Source organism: Cherax quadricarinatus, chromosome 2 (genome assembly GCF_038502225.1).
Source record: "Cherax quadricarinatus isolate ZL_2023a chromosome 2, ASM3850222v1, whole genome shotgun sequence".
Classification (NCBI taxonomy): domain Eukaryota; kingdom Metazoa; phylum Arthropoda; class Malacostraca; order Decapoda; family Parastacidae; genus Cherax; species Cherax quadricarinatus.
This window is the reverse complement of record NC_091293.1, coordinates 68,684,074-68,700,089: the sequence shown is the minus strand read 5'-3', so window position 1 is coordinate 68,700,089 and position 16,016 is coordinate 68,684,074. Positions and strand designations below refer to the sequence as shown.

The following is a 16,016-nucleotide window of genomic DNA, read 5'->3' as shown; positions in this document are numbered from 1 at the left end:
GTATCCCAGAGAGCACCAAGCTCAACTTCAGCAAACAGCATATACAAGACAACAAAAAAATTATATTAAAACCATAAATAAAACTTTAAATAAAATTTTAAAAAGATAAAGTTAAAATTAAACTTTAACTCTTTCACTGTTGGTGTTGTATTAGTATGGATTACAAGCCAGTGTTGGTGCCGTATTAATCCGCCAAAATTCTAGTGGCTTCAAATCTAGCAGGAGCAAGCTGGTAGACCTACATTTGAGAGAATGGGTCTGTGTGGTCAGTGTGCAAAGTATAAAAAAAAAAAAAATCCTGCAGAACACAGTGCATGAGGAAAAAAAAAACTCAGACCGTGTTTTTGGTTTAAAATGCCGACTTTGAGGTGAATTTTTGTAGGGTATTAAGGTTGTATTCTCATTTTCTTTGTCTCACTTAATAGAATGGAACACATGTTACAGAAATAAAGATGATTTTGATTGGTTTCACAATGAAAATGACCTTGAAATTGAGCTCAAATTAGTGGAAATGTCTGATTTTTGCCAATGTTCAAGAGTAAACAAATGACATCACCATCCAATACATGTCCAACTGGTCAGCCTAATATGCAGTCACAAATGGGTTGACATTATTTATACAATTATTACAATAATACAGTAGTATGCATAACAGTAAATCTTCTATTTTTTATGTGAATAAAAATTCAAAATGGAAAGCAAGAATAATATAAGAGGGGCTTGGAGATATGACTAATGAACAGATAAAATGTTATTTTAGTGCCAGGAATGTCTGCATTGTTTATTCTGGACCCTATTTTGAAACTGGCATCTTTTGAAATTTGTGTGAAATTGGCCAAATTGCCAATTTCTGACCACTTTATTGGGTAGTTGAAATCGGTAAATGGGCAGTTTCTTGTACTCAGTCAATAGAATAAATGGAGTTCTAGTGAAACAGCTATGAGTTTGGTCAATTGGAACAATGGAATTGGCTGAAAATAGGGCTCAAAGTCGGCAAAATCGCCGATGTGTATATATCGCCAAGACTGCTAACTTCGTGAGAGCACAATTCCGTAAGTTTCCATCAAATTTCATACTTTTGGTGTCATTACCATTGGGAAAAGATTCTCTACCATTTCATAAGAAATTTTTTTTTTTTTTTAAATTCTTCGACACTGAGACCAAGTTTGTGAGCAGGGGTCTCGACAGTGAAAGGGTTAAGAGTAGCTGCAGTGGACCATTATTAACCTCGACTTCTTTTTTTTGTATTGGACCTTCATTAATGGGTTAAATCTTATTGACTTCTTTTATTTTAGAGTATGTTTTGGAATAGATGGGGAAGGTGGTTACCCAAGTATTTTTTACAAGGACTGCACAGTGTGATACAGAATTCCAACTTGCTACAGAAAAATGCTGATTCAGGATCATAAGTCTACACCTGTTTTGCATGCTGGCAAATGAGATGAAGAAATAAAACTGTGTTTTTATGTGACTCTTTAGAGTCAAGTACAAAAACATGGTAAATGCTATGGTATATTTTGTTAACAAGTTAATGGCAAAGGGAGGCAACAAAATATAAGGTAAACACTCTTCACTTCTAAAGTTTACTATCTTTAAAGTATAAAAAAAAAAACTGAGGAAGGACATAAAAAGGTGTTAAACACCCAATGAGGGGGTGCAAAATGAGAGCAAAGGCAGGTACATGCAAGTCTATCTCTTGCTTAGAGTAATCAATAGTTTTGAGATAAATAAGATGAAAAAGTCTTACTGGCAAAGGTATAGTATATAATCAACAGTTAAGAATGATAGTAATGAGATGTTAGATGGGTATTTGGAAGTACTGGAAAGATGGAAAACATATTTTAAACTGTTAAACACTGATGATGAAAGGAAGGCTATGATTTAATGCTAAGAGAGGGAGGAAGAGGATCTGTCAAGAGTAAAGTCCAAAGTGAGTGCTTGGAAAAGAAGAACTATTTTAGCAGATATACAAGTTGTATGAATTAATACACGCAATATCTCTGATACTTACAACACGTTTTTTGCCTGAATCTTCTCTTGGAGAGTCAATGTTATTTAGTGGTGAGTCATGTGAGGTTGAGGGGAGTGAAGACAGAGGCTGATGTGGTGTGAGGGGAGAGGCAATTTGTACACCACTGGGTGATGGCTGCTGTTCACCGCTGGAGCCACCCGCTGATTGATTTCCACGGGAACTTATTACATAGTTTACTTCCCGGCTCAAGAACTCTTCAACTATCTGTTCATAAGTAAACACATTCAATTAAAAGATATTAAGACTACCAAGAAAAAATAAGAATACATTTTAAATATTTTATGATAAATTTTGTACAGAACATTACTTAACTCTCCCTCCTTTCATTAACCATTTTTCAACCAGTAAGTAGTTTTTCAAACTAGTAGTAATTCTAGACTTGGGAGCAGTTGTTTCACAATCGTTCACAACTGCTCGTAAGTAGCATAAGCAGGAATAATGATGTTTGGACTAGCTTTCAAAAATTCATAAACTATCAAAGATATGGCAAAAGTCAAAAGAGTAAAAAGATTTTAGAACAGGCCAAGCACCTTCAAAACCCACTGTTATTTTGATAACCAAAAAAAATAGGGTTAAATTATTGGGAATGTCTCCAACAACTTGTATTATACTCTCTGGAGTGAAGAAGAGAGATACTTGATATTATATACACCTGGAAGATATTGTAAGACCAGGTGGCAAATTCACGCATAAGCATAACAAATTACTAGAGTGAAAGATATAGGAGGAAATGTAAAATAAATCCAGAAGAAAGAATGGGTGCCATGAGCACATAAAGAGAATACTGTCAATATTTGTAGCCCAAGATTATTTAACCTGCTACCAGCAAATGTCAGAAATATTGCCAGAAACAAAAAAAAGGTCTTCAAGATGAAACCGGATCATTAGCTCCACAAAGTGCCAAATTAACTAGGCTCTGATAACTACGTGGGCCAGTGGGCTGGAAAGGTAGATAAGGCTTTTAAACCAGTCACAGGCATGTCACAGGTAGAACTATTCTTCCCACAATGCCTATATGCTATGCACACAAAAATAAATTAACAATGAACTGTGAACAGCAGTGCCCATGTAAATGCAGCTTACTCTTCACACATGTATGCAAGTGGGGTTAGAGTGGGCTATTACTATCTAAAATGGTGACTGCATTAGAGCTGATGACACTACACACATCTAAGAAAATGGTATAAACCCCTATGTCTATAATGATTATAGATGTAGAGGTTTATAATTTACACAGTAATTTTCATGAACATCCACATTAAATAATTGTCTAACATGCCATTTATTACTCGGTGAACAAAGGTAATAGCTGTAAAAAGGCAAGCCCGTGTCTTGCCTCAAATGTTTTTGCTGCTGGTAGCAATGTTGATGCAGTCAGCAAAGTTGCTGTTGGTCCTGGCAGTTGTGATGTTACTCACAATGCTGATCTATAAAACATGCTACAATATTGTTGTTTAGAAGCATAATACAATTGCTCTATTCAGACAGTCAGCTAACTGGAGTCTCACTAACGTTCCTCCTGTCTGCTGTGGTTTATACTGAGATTAGAAAGGACAATAATAATACAGTACAGTTGTTCCTACAAATATATCAAACTAATGTGGTTAATTCTTGTCATTATTTCATGAGAAATAATGACAAGAATAAAAAGAAGAGAGTTTAGCGAGAGAAAGCAATTATGCCAAAAATAAACTGGACAATCAAATCTCTGCACTAGCTGCCAATCAGTAAAAAAGCTGGATAATCAAAACCTGCAAATAAAGAAACCTGCAAATTTATTGAGACAATCATATTCCCCCCAAAATTTGGTTAAAATTGTTTGAAGAGTAAGTAGGTGGCAGGAGGCCATGGTATTTGTGAAACATGAAGGCAACACTTAAAATGACAGCCCCACCTGCCGTTCGATGGAAAATTTGAAAATCTGGAATCATGGGAGCACTCTGCCATGTGTTCCAATGAGTCTCTTTGGTATTATTAGATATTTTACTACACTTTCAAGGCCATACTTTAATGAAAATGCAGTGCAAATATGCTTCTTTTGGGCACCCATTGCTATGAAAAATCTGAAACAATAAAAATTAGAATAGAATACAAAACACAATCAAACCACTTAACTGAGCAAAAAAGAAATTCAAAGACCTTTAGGTAATTATGTCAGATCATTTAAGGGATAACATCACAGGTGCAAGGAAAATAACAGCCTAAATAACCAGAACATTTAAGATGACACTACAAAATACTCCAACTGAAAAGCAGGGATGCAATAAGTAAATTTAAAAATAACGAAGCACCTACCTCTCAAGGTGGTTTGTGATTATAGTAGCAGCCCCCTCAGCTCACAATTGATGGACTAGGGTTCAATCCCAGCAAGAGTGGAAATGTTGGGCATATTTTCTTATACCCATTGCTCCTGTTCACCTAACATTAAATACGTACCTGGTTGATAGCTAACTGTTGTGAGTCACAACCTAGGGAGGGAGTTAACATATTTACCTATGACAGTTCTAGGCTTTGAAATGAGCTCAAGCTCATTATTCAACATTTATTTAACTATGTAAAAGAAAAAATGCAGAATTGCCAATAAAACCCAAATGGTCCATATAGGTTCCTTGAAGTAGTTCCTCATTAGAAGGCTTGTAGTTCCTATGTTGAATTACATGTGTCATGCAACAATACCCTGACTAAACATGAAGTCTATTAATACTTTTTCAACATAACCTGGTTGAAAAAGTGTGGTATATTTTTGATGAGCATACTGTATTTATCATTTAGAATGGAGTTAATTTAGGAGAAAATAACTAAAAAGCTGTACACACAAAGGATAGCAACTGATAATTCTGCTGTAACTACTCATTGCTTTGCCTTTAGCAGTTTTTTACTTGCCTTTGGTGTATTGATACAAGTGTTGAAAATGATCATCATTGAAAATATAATGTGAAAAGTACAGAAATTATATGAGTAAAGGGACACTCGTGACACTGCCATGATAAATGAGTCACGATATTTGAATCATGATAAATGTTTATGTATGGAATTCGTAGGTCTATCACAGTATACACAGCTTCCTCTAATAAATGTTCAGGACATTTATTAGAGGAAACGTTTCGCCATGAGTGGCTTTTTCAGTAGTGTTGGCAGCCGACGCCTGTTGTACGTTTGCACAGGTATTGAACAGTCACATCAACCCTTCCTCACACATTTTTACATCAACAAGTAATGACAATTATAATGTAAAGAACAGAAAGACTGACTATTTTTGAGTTTTAACAAATTACAAAGCTTTAAAAAAAATAGTCTGCCATTTCTACAACCAAGTTAATTGACAGTCAACTGTGTACATATGGCCTCACATCTCCAATGAAAATGTAATTTCATTAACTCTTAACCCTTTGATGGTCCATCATAAAGTTCTACAGCTCTGAAGTTGTCGTACTACGTCATGAGCTCAGCTCACTCAAATAGGCTGTGAGTGGTAAATTTGGGCCTAGATATGAGAGAATGCATCTATGTGGTAAGTGTGCACCATATAAAACATATCCTGCAGCATACAGTGCTGCGGGGTAGGGGTCAGCCTAGGAAAGGTTGGAGGGAGGGGGTAAAGGAGGTTTTGTGTGCGAGGGGCTTGGACTTCCAGCAGGCATGCGTGAGCATGTTTGATAGAAGTGAATGGAGACAAATGGTTTTTAATACTTGACGTGCTGTTGGAGTGTGAGCAAAGTAACATTTATGAAGGGATTCAGAGAAACCGGCAGGCCGGACTTGAGTCCTGGAGATGGGAAGTACAGTGCCTGCACTCTGAAGGAGGGGTGTTAATGTTGCAGTTTAAAAACTGTAGTGTAAAGCACCCTTCTGGCAAGACAGTGATGGAGTGAATGATGGTGAAAGTTTTTTTTTTCAGGCCACCCTGCCTTGGTGGGAATCGGCCAGTGTGTTAATAATAAAGAAAAAATTTAGTGCATGAGAAAAAAAAACTGATCATGTTTTTGGATTAAAACTGCGACTTTGCGATGTATTTTTGAATGATTTTTAGGGTTGTATTCGCAGTTTCTTGGTCTCTGACAGAATGAAAGATATATTACAGAAATAGAGATGATTTTGATTGGTTTTAGTACTGAAAATAGTTTGAAATTGAGCTCAAATTAGCAGAAATGTTCGATTTTTGCCAATGTTCAAGAGTAAACAAATCACATGATGCATCAAATACATGCCAGCTGGTGGGTCTAATATGAGTTCACGAATGCGCTGATATTATTTATACAATTATTACAATATTGCATAACAGTAAATCTTATACTTTTTGGTATGAATAAAAATTCTTAATTTAAATAACAAATCAAAATGGAATTCATCTGTAAAGCCTGGAAACATAACTAATAAACATAGGAAATGTTATTTTAATGCCAGGAATGCCTGCATTGTTTATTCTGGACCCTATTTTGAAATTGGAATATTTTGAACTTTGTGTGAAATTGGCCAAATTCCATTCCATCACTGTCTTGCCAGAGACATGCCAACCCTACAGTTCAAAAACTGCAACATATCTCTACCCATCCTGCTGAGCATAGGCAGTGTACTTCCCACCTCCAGGATTTAGGTCCAACTAACCAGTTTCCCTGAATCCCTTCATAAATGTTACTTTGCTCACACTTCAACAGCACATCAAGTCCCATTTGCCTCCACTAGCTCCTATCTAACATGCTCACACATACTTGCTGGAAGTCTAAGCCCCTCACACACAAAACCTCCTTTATCCCCTCCCTTCAACCTTTCCTAGAACGACCCCTACCCCACCTTCCTTCCACTACGGATTTATATGCCTTCCAAGTCATTCATTTCGTTCCATCCTTTCTAAATATCTGAACCACTTAAACAACCCCTCCTCAGCCCTCTGGATAATACTCTTAGAAACCCTGCACCTCCTTCTAATTTCCAAGCTGCGGATACTCTGCATAATATACACACCACACATTTCCCTCAGACACGACTTCTCAAATGCCTTCAGCCTTCTCCTTGTTGCAACATTCACCACCAATGCTTCACACCCATATAAGAGCATTGGTACCACTATACTCTCATACATTCCCCACTTTGCTTCCATGGATAAGGTCCTTTGTCTCCAAAGATTCCTCAGTGCACCACTCACCTTTTTCCCATCATCAGTTCTATGATTCACCTTGTCTTTCATAGACCCATCTGCTGACAAGTCCACTGTGATTATCACTCTGTCAGACACTGCAACACAATGGCATCTTGGTACTTTTTCAAGTGAGAATTGTTTGATCTGAGAGGGACATGACCTCCCAGTGGCTACATTCTCACTACTACTACTCTGCACCTCTCCTTCCGACAGTATTTAAGTCTCAACACTGTCGCTTGATCTTCAGTTAGTTCCAGAATTGGGAACAGAACTTCTCCAGGCTGAGGGACTGATAGCCTCAAATCTACGACTTCAAGGGTGATGGACTGATTACATCGTCTTCACATTTCTACTGCTCCTGCCTACTTTCTGTACTTGACTGAAGAAGCCTACTGTGTAGGCGAAGCGTTTCAGAATAATGTTGCCTATGTGTCTTATCTACTGACAAGTTCACTCTTAGATATCTGAATACATTCACTTCCTCCAAACTCCCTCCCAATTGTTGGGAATCCAAGTGGTTTGCAATCCTGCCTCGTAGAACTCTTACAAAGATTTTTATGATATGGAGCATTAGAGCTATTGGTCTATAGTTCTTAGCTATTGCTTTGCTGCCACCTTTATGGAGTGGGGCTATATCTATTGATTTTAGTGATTGTGGAATCTCACTTGTGTCTATGCTCCTTCTCCATAGCATACTAAGGGCCCGCGAGAGGGGTTTCTTGCAGTTCTTAATGAACACAGAGTTCCACGAGTCTGGGCCTGCGACTGAGTGCATGGGCATGTTATCAATGGCTTTCTCAAAGTCTAGTGGAGCTAGGGTTATGTCAGAAATCTGGTATACATTAACACCCCTCCTTCATAGGGGTGTTAATGTTGCAGTTTTATAACTACAGTGGAACCTCTACTTACGAGTTTAATCCATTCCATGACCTTGCTCGCAACTGGATTTGCTCGTTTGCAGAGTCAATTTTCCTCATTTAAATTAACTGAAATAGAATTAATTCGTTCCAGTGGAATTCCAGGCACGAGAAAATACTTTAATAATTTCCCTAATATCAACTCTACAGCTTATTTATCTATCACAATTCATGTAATATGACATAATAAACAATATTAATAACATAGAAACATGATACATATATATAATAGAATGAATAAAATACGTGTCATTAGGTATGTGGCTAGTGGTGGTGACAGCAGCCATTGCTGTTGGGGTTTATAGGGCCACCACAGTGGCCATTCCTGCTACTGACTACATGTGTAGAGAACCTAGGATAACCCAAAAAAGTCAGAGTGACTTATAAGCACTACACTCTTAATGCTACACTTTGCCACTGCTGCTTCATGTTGTCTGCCACTGCTGTTTCATGTTGTCTGCCACTGCTACCTCACGATGCCTACCACTGATGTCGCCAAAGAATCGAACATTTCTGCTATTTTGAGCTTAATTTCAAGATACTTTTCATCGTGAAACCAATTAAAATCATATTTATTTTTGTAGTATATCTTCCATTCTACCACACGAGACCAAATAAAACGAGAATACAGCCACAAAAACCATACAAAAATAAACCGCTAAAGGGAGGCTAATGGCTGAGAAGTGAACTCTTGTTATTTATGGTCCAATTTCTTTCATTTTTGGTGTACGTTAAGAAGCATCTTTTCATCATACATTGCCAAAGTTTCAATAAGATAGTCCAACAAACAACTGAGATCCAATTCCCTAGATCAAGAGCAAGAGCCCCCTCACCAGTGTCAATTAACCCTTTCAGGGTCCACAGGCCCTCTCAGAGACTTGTTGTCAGGGTCCCCCAAATTTCAAAAAAAAAAAAACAAAAAAAAAAAAATTTCTTATGAAAAGATAGAGAATCTTTTCCTGATCATAATGACACCAAAAGAATGAAATTCGATGGAAAACTTACGGAATTATGCTCTTACAAAGTTAGCAGTGTCGACAATGTTTATGCATCGGCGATTTTGCCCAATTTGAGCCCTATTTTCAGCCAATTCCAGTGTACTAGTCAACAAAAATCATACCCGTTTTGCTAGAACTCCATTTTTTCTATCGAATGAGTACAAGAAACCACCCATTTACAGATTTCAACTATCCAATACAGTGATCAGAATTTAGCAATTTTGCCAATTTCACCCAAATTTCAAAAGATGCCAATTTCCAAATAGGGTCCAGAATAAACAAGAAAGACATTCCTGGCACTAAAATAACATTTCCTCTGTTCATTAGTCACATTCCCATGCCCCTCTTACATTCTTTTGCTTTCCATTTTGAATTTTTATTCTCACAAAAAATAGAAGATTTACTGTTATGCAGACTACTGCATTAGTGTAGAAATGGTATAAATAATATCGGCGCACATGTGAAAGAATATTAGACTCACCAGTTGACGTGTATTGGATGCATAGCATGATTTGTTTACTTTTGAACTTTGGTAAAAATCGAACATTTCTGCTACTTTGAGTTCAATTTCAAGGTACTTTTCTTTGTAAAACCAGTCAAAATCATCTCAATTTCTGTAATATGTCTTCCATTCTATACAATGAGACCAGGAAAACTAGAATACAACAATAAATACCATACGAAAATACAGTGCAAAGTCGCTGTTTTAATCCAAAAACACTGTCAAAGCTTTTTTTTTCTCATTACGCACTGTTTGCTGCAGGATTTTTTTTATACTGCACATGCTGACCACATAGACCCATTCTTTCATATGTAGGCCTACCAGCTTTCTCTCACTAGATTTGAAGGCGCTAGAATTTATGAGTACAGTGGACCCCCCGCATAGCGACTTTAATCCGTGCAAGAGGGCTCATTGTTATGCGAAATGATCGGTATGCGAATGAATTTTCCCCATAAGAAATAATGGAAATCAAATTAATCCGTGCAAGACACCCAAAAGTATGAAAAAAAAAAATTTTACCACATGAAATGTTAATTTTAATACACACAAACTGAAAAAGGCATGCACAATTACATGACACTTACTTTTATTGAAGATCTGGTGATGATTGATGGGATGGGAGGAGGGGAGAGAGTGTGTTAGTGTTTAGAAGGGAAATCCCCTTCCATTAAGACTTGAGGTGTCGAGTCCTTTTCTGGGGTTACTTCCCTTCTTTTAATGCCACTAGGACCAGCTTCAGAGTCACTGGACTTCTTTCGCACAACATATCTGTCCATAGTGGCCTGTACCTCTCGTTCCTTTATGACTTCCCTAAAGTGTTTCACAACATTGTCAGTGTACAGGTTGCCAACACGGCTTGCAATAGCTGTGTGAGGGTGATTTTCATCCATGAAGGTTTGCACTTCAAGCCACTTTGCACGGATTTCCTTAATCTTTGTAGTAGGCAACTTCTTCAATTTCTCTCTCCCCTCCTCTGAACCAGTTTCCTCAGGTCTGGCCTCTTGCTGTTGAAGTTAATCTATCAGCTCATCAGTGGTTAGTTCTTCATTGTCCTCCTCCACCAATTCTTCCACATCCTCCCCACTAACCTCCAACCCCAAGGACTTTCCCAATGCCACAATGGATTCCTCAACTGGCATAATCCTCTCAGGGTTAGCCTCAAACCCTTCAAAATCCCTTTTGTCTACACATTCTGGCCACAGTTTCTTCCAAGCAGAGTTCAAGGTCTTCTTAGTCACTCCCTCCCAAGCCTTACCTACAAGGTTTACACAATTGAGGATATTAAAGTGCTCTCTCCAAAACTCTCTAAGAGTCAGTTGAGTTTCTGAGGTCACTACAAAGCACCTTTCAAACAGAGCTTTTGTGTACAGTTTTTTGAAGTTTGCAATAACCTGCTGGTCCATGGGCTGCAGGAGAGGAGTGGTATTAGGAGGCAAAAACTTCACCTTAATGAATTTCATGTCCCCATAAAGTCGCTCTGCCACGTCTGTAGGATGACCAGGGGCATTGTCTAACACCAGGAGGCACTTAAGTTCTAATTTCTTTTCAGTTAGGTAATCTTTCACATTGGGGGCAAATGCATGGTGTAACCAGTCATAGAAAAAGGCCCTAGTGACCCATGCCTTACTGTTTGCCCTCCACAGCACACACAAATTCTCCTTGAGGACATTCTTTTGCCTGAACGGTCTGGGAGTTTCAGAGTGATACACTAATAAAGGCTTCACTTTGCAATCACCAGTAGCATTGGAACACATCAACAAAGTAAGCCTGTCTTTCATAGGCTTATGTCCTGGGAGTGCCTTTTCCTCCTGAGTAATGTAGGTCCTGCTTGGCATTTTCTTCCAAAACAGGCCTGTTTCATCACAATTAAACACTTGTTCAGGTTTCAGTCCTTCACTGTCTATGTACTCCTTGAATTCCTGCACATATTTTTCAGCTGCTTTGTGGTCCGAACTGGCAGCCTCACCATGCCTTACCACACTATGTATGCCACTACGCTTCTTAAATCTCTCAAACCAACCTTTGCTGGCCTTAAATTCACTCACATCATCACTAGTTGCAGGCATTTTTTTAATTAAATCCTCATGCAACTTCCTAGCCTTTTCGCTTATGATCGCTTGAGAGACGCTATCTCCTGCTAGCTGTTTTTCATTTATCCACACCAATAAGAGTCTCTCAACATCTTCCATCACTTGCGATCTCTGTTTCGAAAACACAGTTAAACCTTTGGCAAGAACAGCTTCCTTGATTGCCTTTCTGTTGCCCACAATAGTAGCAATGGTTGATTTGGGTTTCTTGTACAACCTGGCCAGGTCGGCGACACGCACTCCACTTTCATACTTATCAATGATCTCTTTCTTCATCTCTATAGTAATTCTCACCCTTATTGCTGTAGGGTTGGCACTAGAAGCTTTCTTGGGGCCCATGGTCACTTATTTTGCAGATAAAATCACCAAAAACACTGTAATAATACGAAATGTTCCGATTGTATGCTTGGATGTTACCGCGGAGGCTGGCTGGTAAACAATGCCACCGGCGGCACATGTGAGGCTGGCTAAGGGCGCACATTGGACGCGTCTCGGACGAAGAGCAGTGAGCGGGTTTTTGAGCGGTACGCGAGGCAAAATTTTTGCGATAAAAGCGAGCGGTATGCGGATTGAACGTTATGTGATGCCAATGGTATGCGGGGGTCCACTGTACTAATACGTCAAGGACCCTGGCACGTAAGCCGTACTAGTACAGCCGAAACCCTGAAAGGGTTAACCTCCCTTGAGGCCTGCTCGCATCTGGAAATTTTGATCGCGTCTGAAAGCAAAAAAAATCGACCGAGCAGCTGCTCGTATCTGGAAAAACTCACACGTGAATGCACACGTAAGTAGAGGTTCCACTGTATAGTGTAAGCACATCTCTAGCAAGACAGTGATGGAGTAAATGATGGTGAAAGTTTTCTTTTTCGAGCCACCCTACCTTTGTGAAAAATGGCCGATGTGATAATAATAAAAAAAAATGATAGGGTTTTGAGGCTCATTCATGAAAAAATTATTTGGATTGTCGATCTTTAGATTGATTAGTGGCTTGCTAAACACAGTCATATTGAGATTTCAGTATCTCATTCATTTCTTTGTTGTCATCTGTGTAAGTTCCACCGTGCCTCAGCAGGGGCCCTATACTAAATGTGGTTTTTTTGCCTCGTTTTTGGCATATGAAAAAAATACAGTGGTACTTCGGGATATGAACATTATTATTTCTGTTACATTTGTAGTCTTAAGCAGTAAAAACAACATAATACATCGCAACAATGAACTACAATTACATATTCACTTTTATTTTTGTAAGATGTGGAGGCCTAAAAAAAGTTTTGGGTTTTTTGGGGCTCCCAGGAACGTAAGTTTTTCAGTTCAACTAACACGGTTTTACCTAACATGGCATTTTCAGGAATGTAACTACCATCTTAAATGACGGTCTACTGTACATGTAAGGAGCCGAGAAAAAATAATGAACCTGCCAAATGTTACATTTGAGGAAACTGCCTGCAAGCTTTTGCAACAACATTTCAGAGATTAACCCTTTGACTGTCGCAAGCCCCTTTCTGAAACTGTCATTCTATGTCGAAAAATTTTTGGAAAAAAAAAAAATTTTTTCCTATGAAATGATAGAGAATCTTTTCCTGGTGGGAACGACACCAAAAGTACGAAATTTGATCGAAAACTTATGGAATTACGCTCCCGCGAATCTAGCGATCTTGGTGATATATACGCATCGGCGATTTCGCCAAATTTGAGCCCTATTTTCGGCAATTTCATTGTTCCAGTTGACCAAACTCATAGCTATTTCTTTAGAACTTCATTTTTTCTATCAATTGAGTACAAGAAACTGCCCATTTACCGATTTCAACTACCCAATAAAGTGGTCAGAAATTGGCAATTTGGCCAATTTCACCCAAATTAAAAAAGATGCCAATTTCAAAATAAGGTCAAGAATAAAGAATGCAGATATTCTTGGCACTAAAATAAAATATCCTCTGTTCATTAGTCACATCTCTAGGCCCCTCTTATATTATTCTTCCTTTCTATTTTTATTTTTTATTCACAAAAAAAAAAACAGATGATATACTGTTATGCAGACTATTGCATAATTGTAAAAATGGTATAACTAATATCAGTGCACTAGTGAAAGAATATTAGACTCTCCAGTTGACATGTATTGGATGTGTGGTGTGATTTGCTTACTCTTGAACATTGGTAGAAATGGAACATTTTTGCTACTTTGAGCTCAATTTCAAGGTCATTTTCATCGTGATACTAATCAAAATCATATCTATTTCTGTAACATGTTTTCCATTCTATCAATTGAGACCACGAAAACAAGAATACAACCATAAATACAATACGAAAATACACCTCAAAGTCAGTGTTTTAATCCAAAAACACAGTCGTAGTTTTTTTTTCTCATTATGCACTACGTGCCACAGGATTTTTTGTATACAGTGCGCACTGACCACACAGACCCATTCTCTCATATGTGGACCTACCAGCTTTCTCCTGCTTGATTTGAAGCCTCAAGAATTATCGAGTATATATGTCCTAAACACTGGCTCACAAGATGTATATATATGGCCAAAACAGTCAAAGGGTTAACCATACAATTTTGATCAAAATGGTCTCATTTTACAGCAACTTTAAAGAGCTTTAAGATGGTACGGTGGGTTTTCTTGGAGTCAAGTCACTGCATACGGGAATAACTACGTGGTCAAACATCCCTTTATAATCAACGGAAAAATGCAGGGTAAAAGTGATGAAATCACCAATCTGAGTGATGTACATGATATTTGAAAGAATGTTGAACATTTTGGTACAGTAAACACAATTTTTGTTCACTGGCGACTTCGTCAGTTTTCTTTATAACACCTCATATGTGAAACGAAACTACTCTTAGATTTAAGTAATAAATATAAATAATGATGTCTGTATAAACCATGTACACATGTAAACAAACTAGAGGAAACAATGGGAAAAAGCAATTAAAGAAATGTAAAGCACAAATCTTCCATGAACACTAAAATTTATATACATATATTGTATTCCAAGTTTAATTAGCATTACATTTCTCAAAAAAAAAAAAATTAATAATACCAAACATGTACAATATATTAATACACTAGTCATAGTTTGATCTTACTTTTGATTGCAATTGAAACTGTTAAGAAACTAAGAAACCAATAATAAGAATGTTTGATATATTAAGAATAAGATACAGGGACTCACCCCTCCAAGGTTTCGTATGTCTGCTCTGATGTTGGCAATATTTCTGTAACCTTTCACATCCAAGTAAAATGTCTTGTTTAACAGTGGTTTGTACGGTAGTCTGCTACTGGCTTTGTCCCCTAAGAAGGAATAAAAATATGATCTTGTTTTAAAATACAAATTCCATTGCAAAACAAACATGAGGAATGATGGATACAATGTACAACATGAAACATACAAGAAAATTTTGGTACAGTAATACATAGCCATACACTCTTGGAATGTGAGCAAGATAATATTCATGAGAAGGATTCAGGGAAACCAGTTAGACTTAAATCTTGGAGGTGGGAGGTAGAGTGCCTGCACTCGGAAGGAGAGCCAGGGATACTGCAGTTTGGAGGGGCATCTGAACTGTAGTTTCAGCACGCCTCTGGCAAGACAGTGATGGAGTGACTGTTAGTGAAAGTTTATCTCCTTTCTTGGGTCACCCTATCTCAGTGGGAGATGGTTGGTGTCTTAAAAAAAAAATCCATTAACTAATTAATACAGTGGACCCCCGCTTAACGATCACCTCCAAATGCGACCAATTATGTAAGTGTATTTATGTAAGTGCGTTTGTACGTGTATGTTTGGGGGTCTGAAATGGACTAATCTACTTCACAATATTCCTTATGGGAAAAAATTCGTCAGTACTGGCACCTGAACATACTACAGGAATGAAAAAAGTTCGTTAACCGGGGGTCCACTGTACTTATGTTTTAGGAAGAAATTACATTAGGAGCTCCTCCTCTGCACCTCGCCTTGAAATAGATGACATTTTTGTAATGGATACTAAAATTCAATACACTGAGCTCGCATCTGTTGATAAGGAATACTTAAATTTGTTTCAGTAACTTAATAATGTTGATAAAATAAATAATACACTAAACTCTCAATAAAACAGACTAATTGAGGAACTGTCCGAGTGTTCACTAACCATATCAGTAGCTGTCACATAGATCAACGTTACTGATACCAGGGTCCCTCGTTTAGATCAATGTTTTGAGCATATCGCCCTCAGATAAGCTGAGAGTGGTAAATTTTAACCTACATTAAAGAGAATGCACATAATAAAAGTAATCCAGCCTCACGTAGTGCATGATAGGAAAAGCAAAACTCTGACCATGTGTTTGGTTTTAATTAAATTA

At 37.8% G+C, this 16,016-nt stretch overlaps 1 protein-coding gene across 1 annotated transcript in view; it reads right to left on the bottom strand.

The window, feature by feature from the left end:
* Positions 1 to 16,016, bottom strand: part of LOC128697293 (DBF4-CDC7 kinase regulatory subunit chiffon) — a 99,849-nt gene that overhangs the window by 38,321 nt on the left and 45,512 nt on the right. The window contains exons 2-3 of the mRNA XM_053788955.2: positions 14,851 to 14,969; positions 2,012 to 2,236 (exon numbers count right to left, since the gene is read on the bottom strand). Coding sequence (XP_053644930.1) covers positions 2,012 to 2,236; positions 14,851 to 14,969 — 344 coding nt within the window. The remainder of the gene's footprint in view (positions 1 to 2,011; positions 2,237 to 14,850; positions 14,970 to 16,016) is intronic.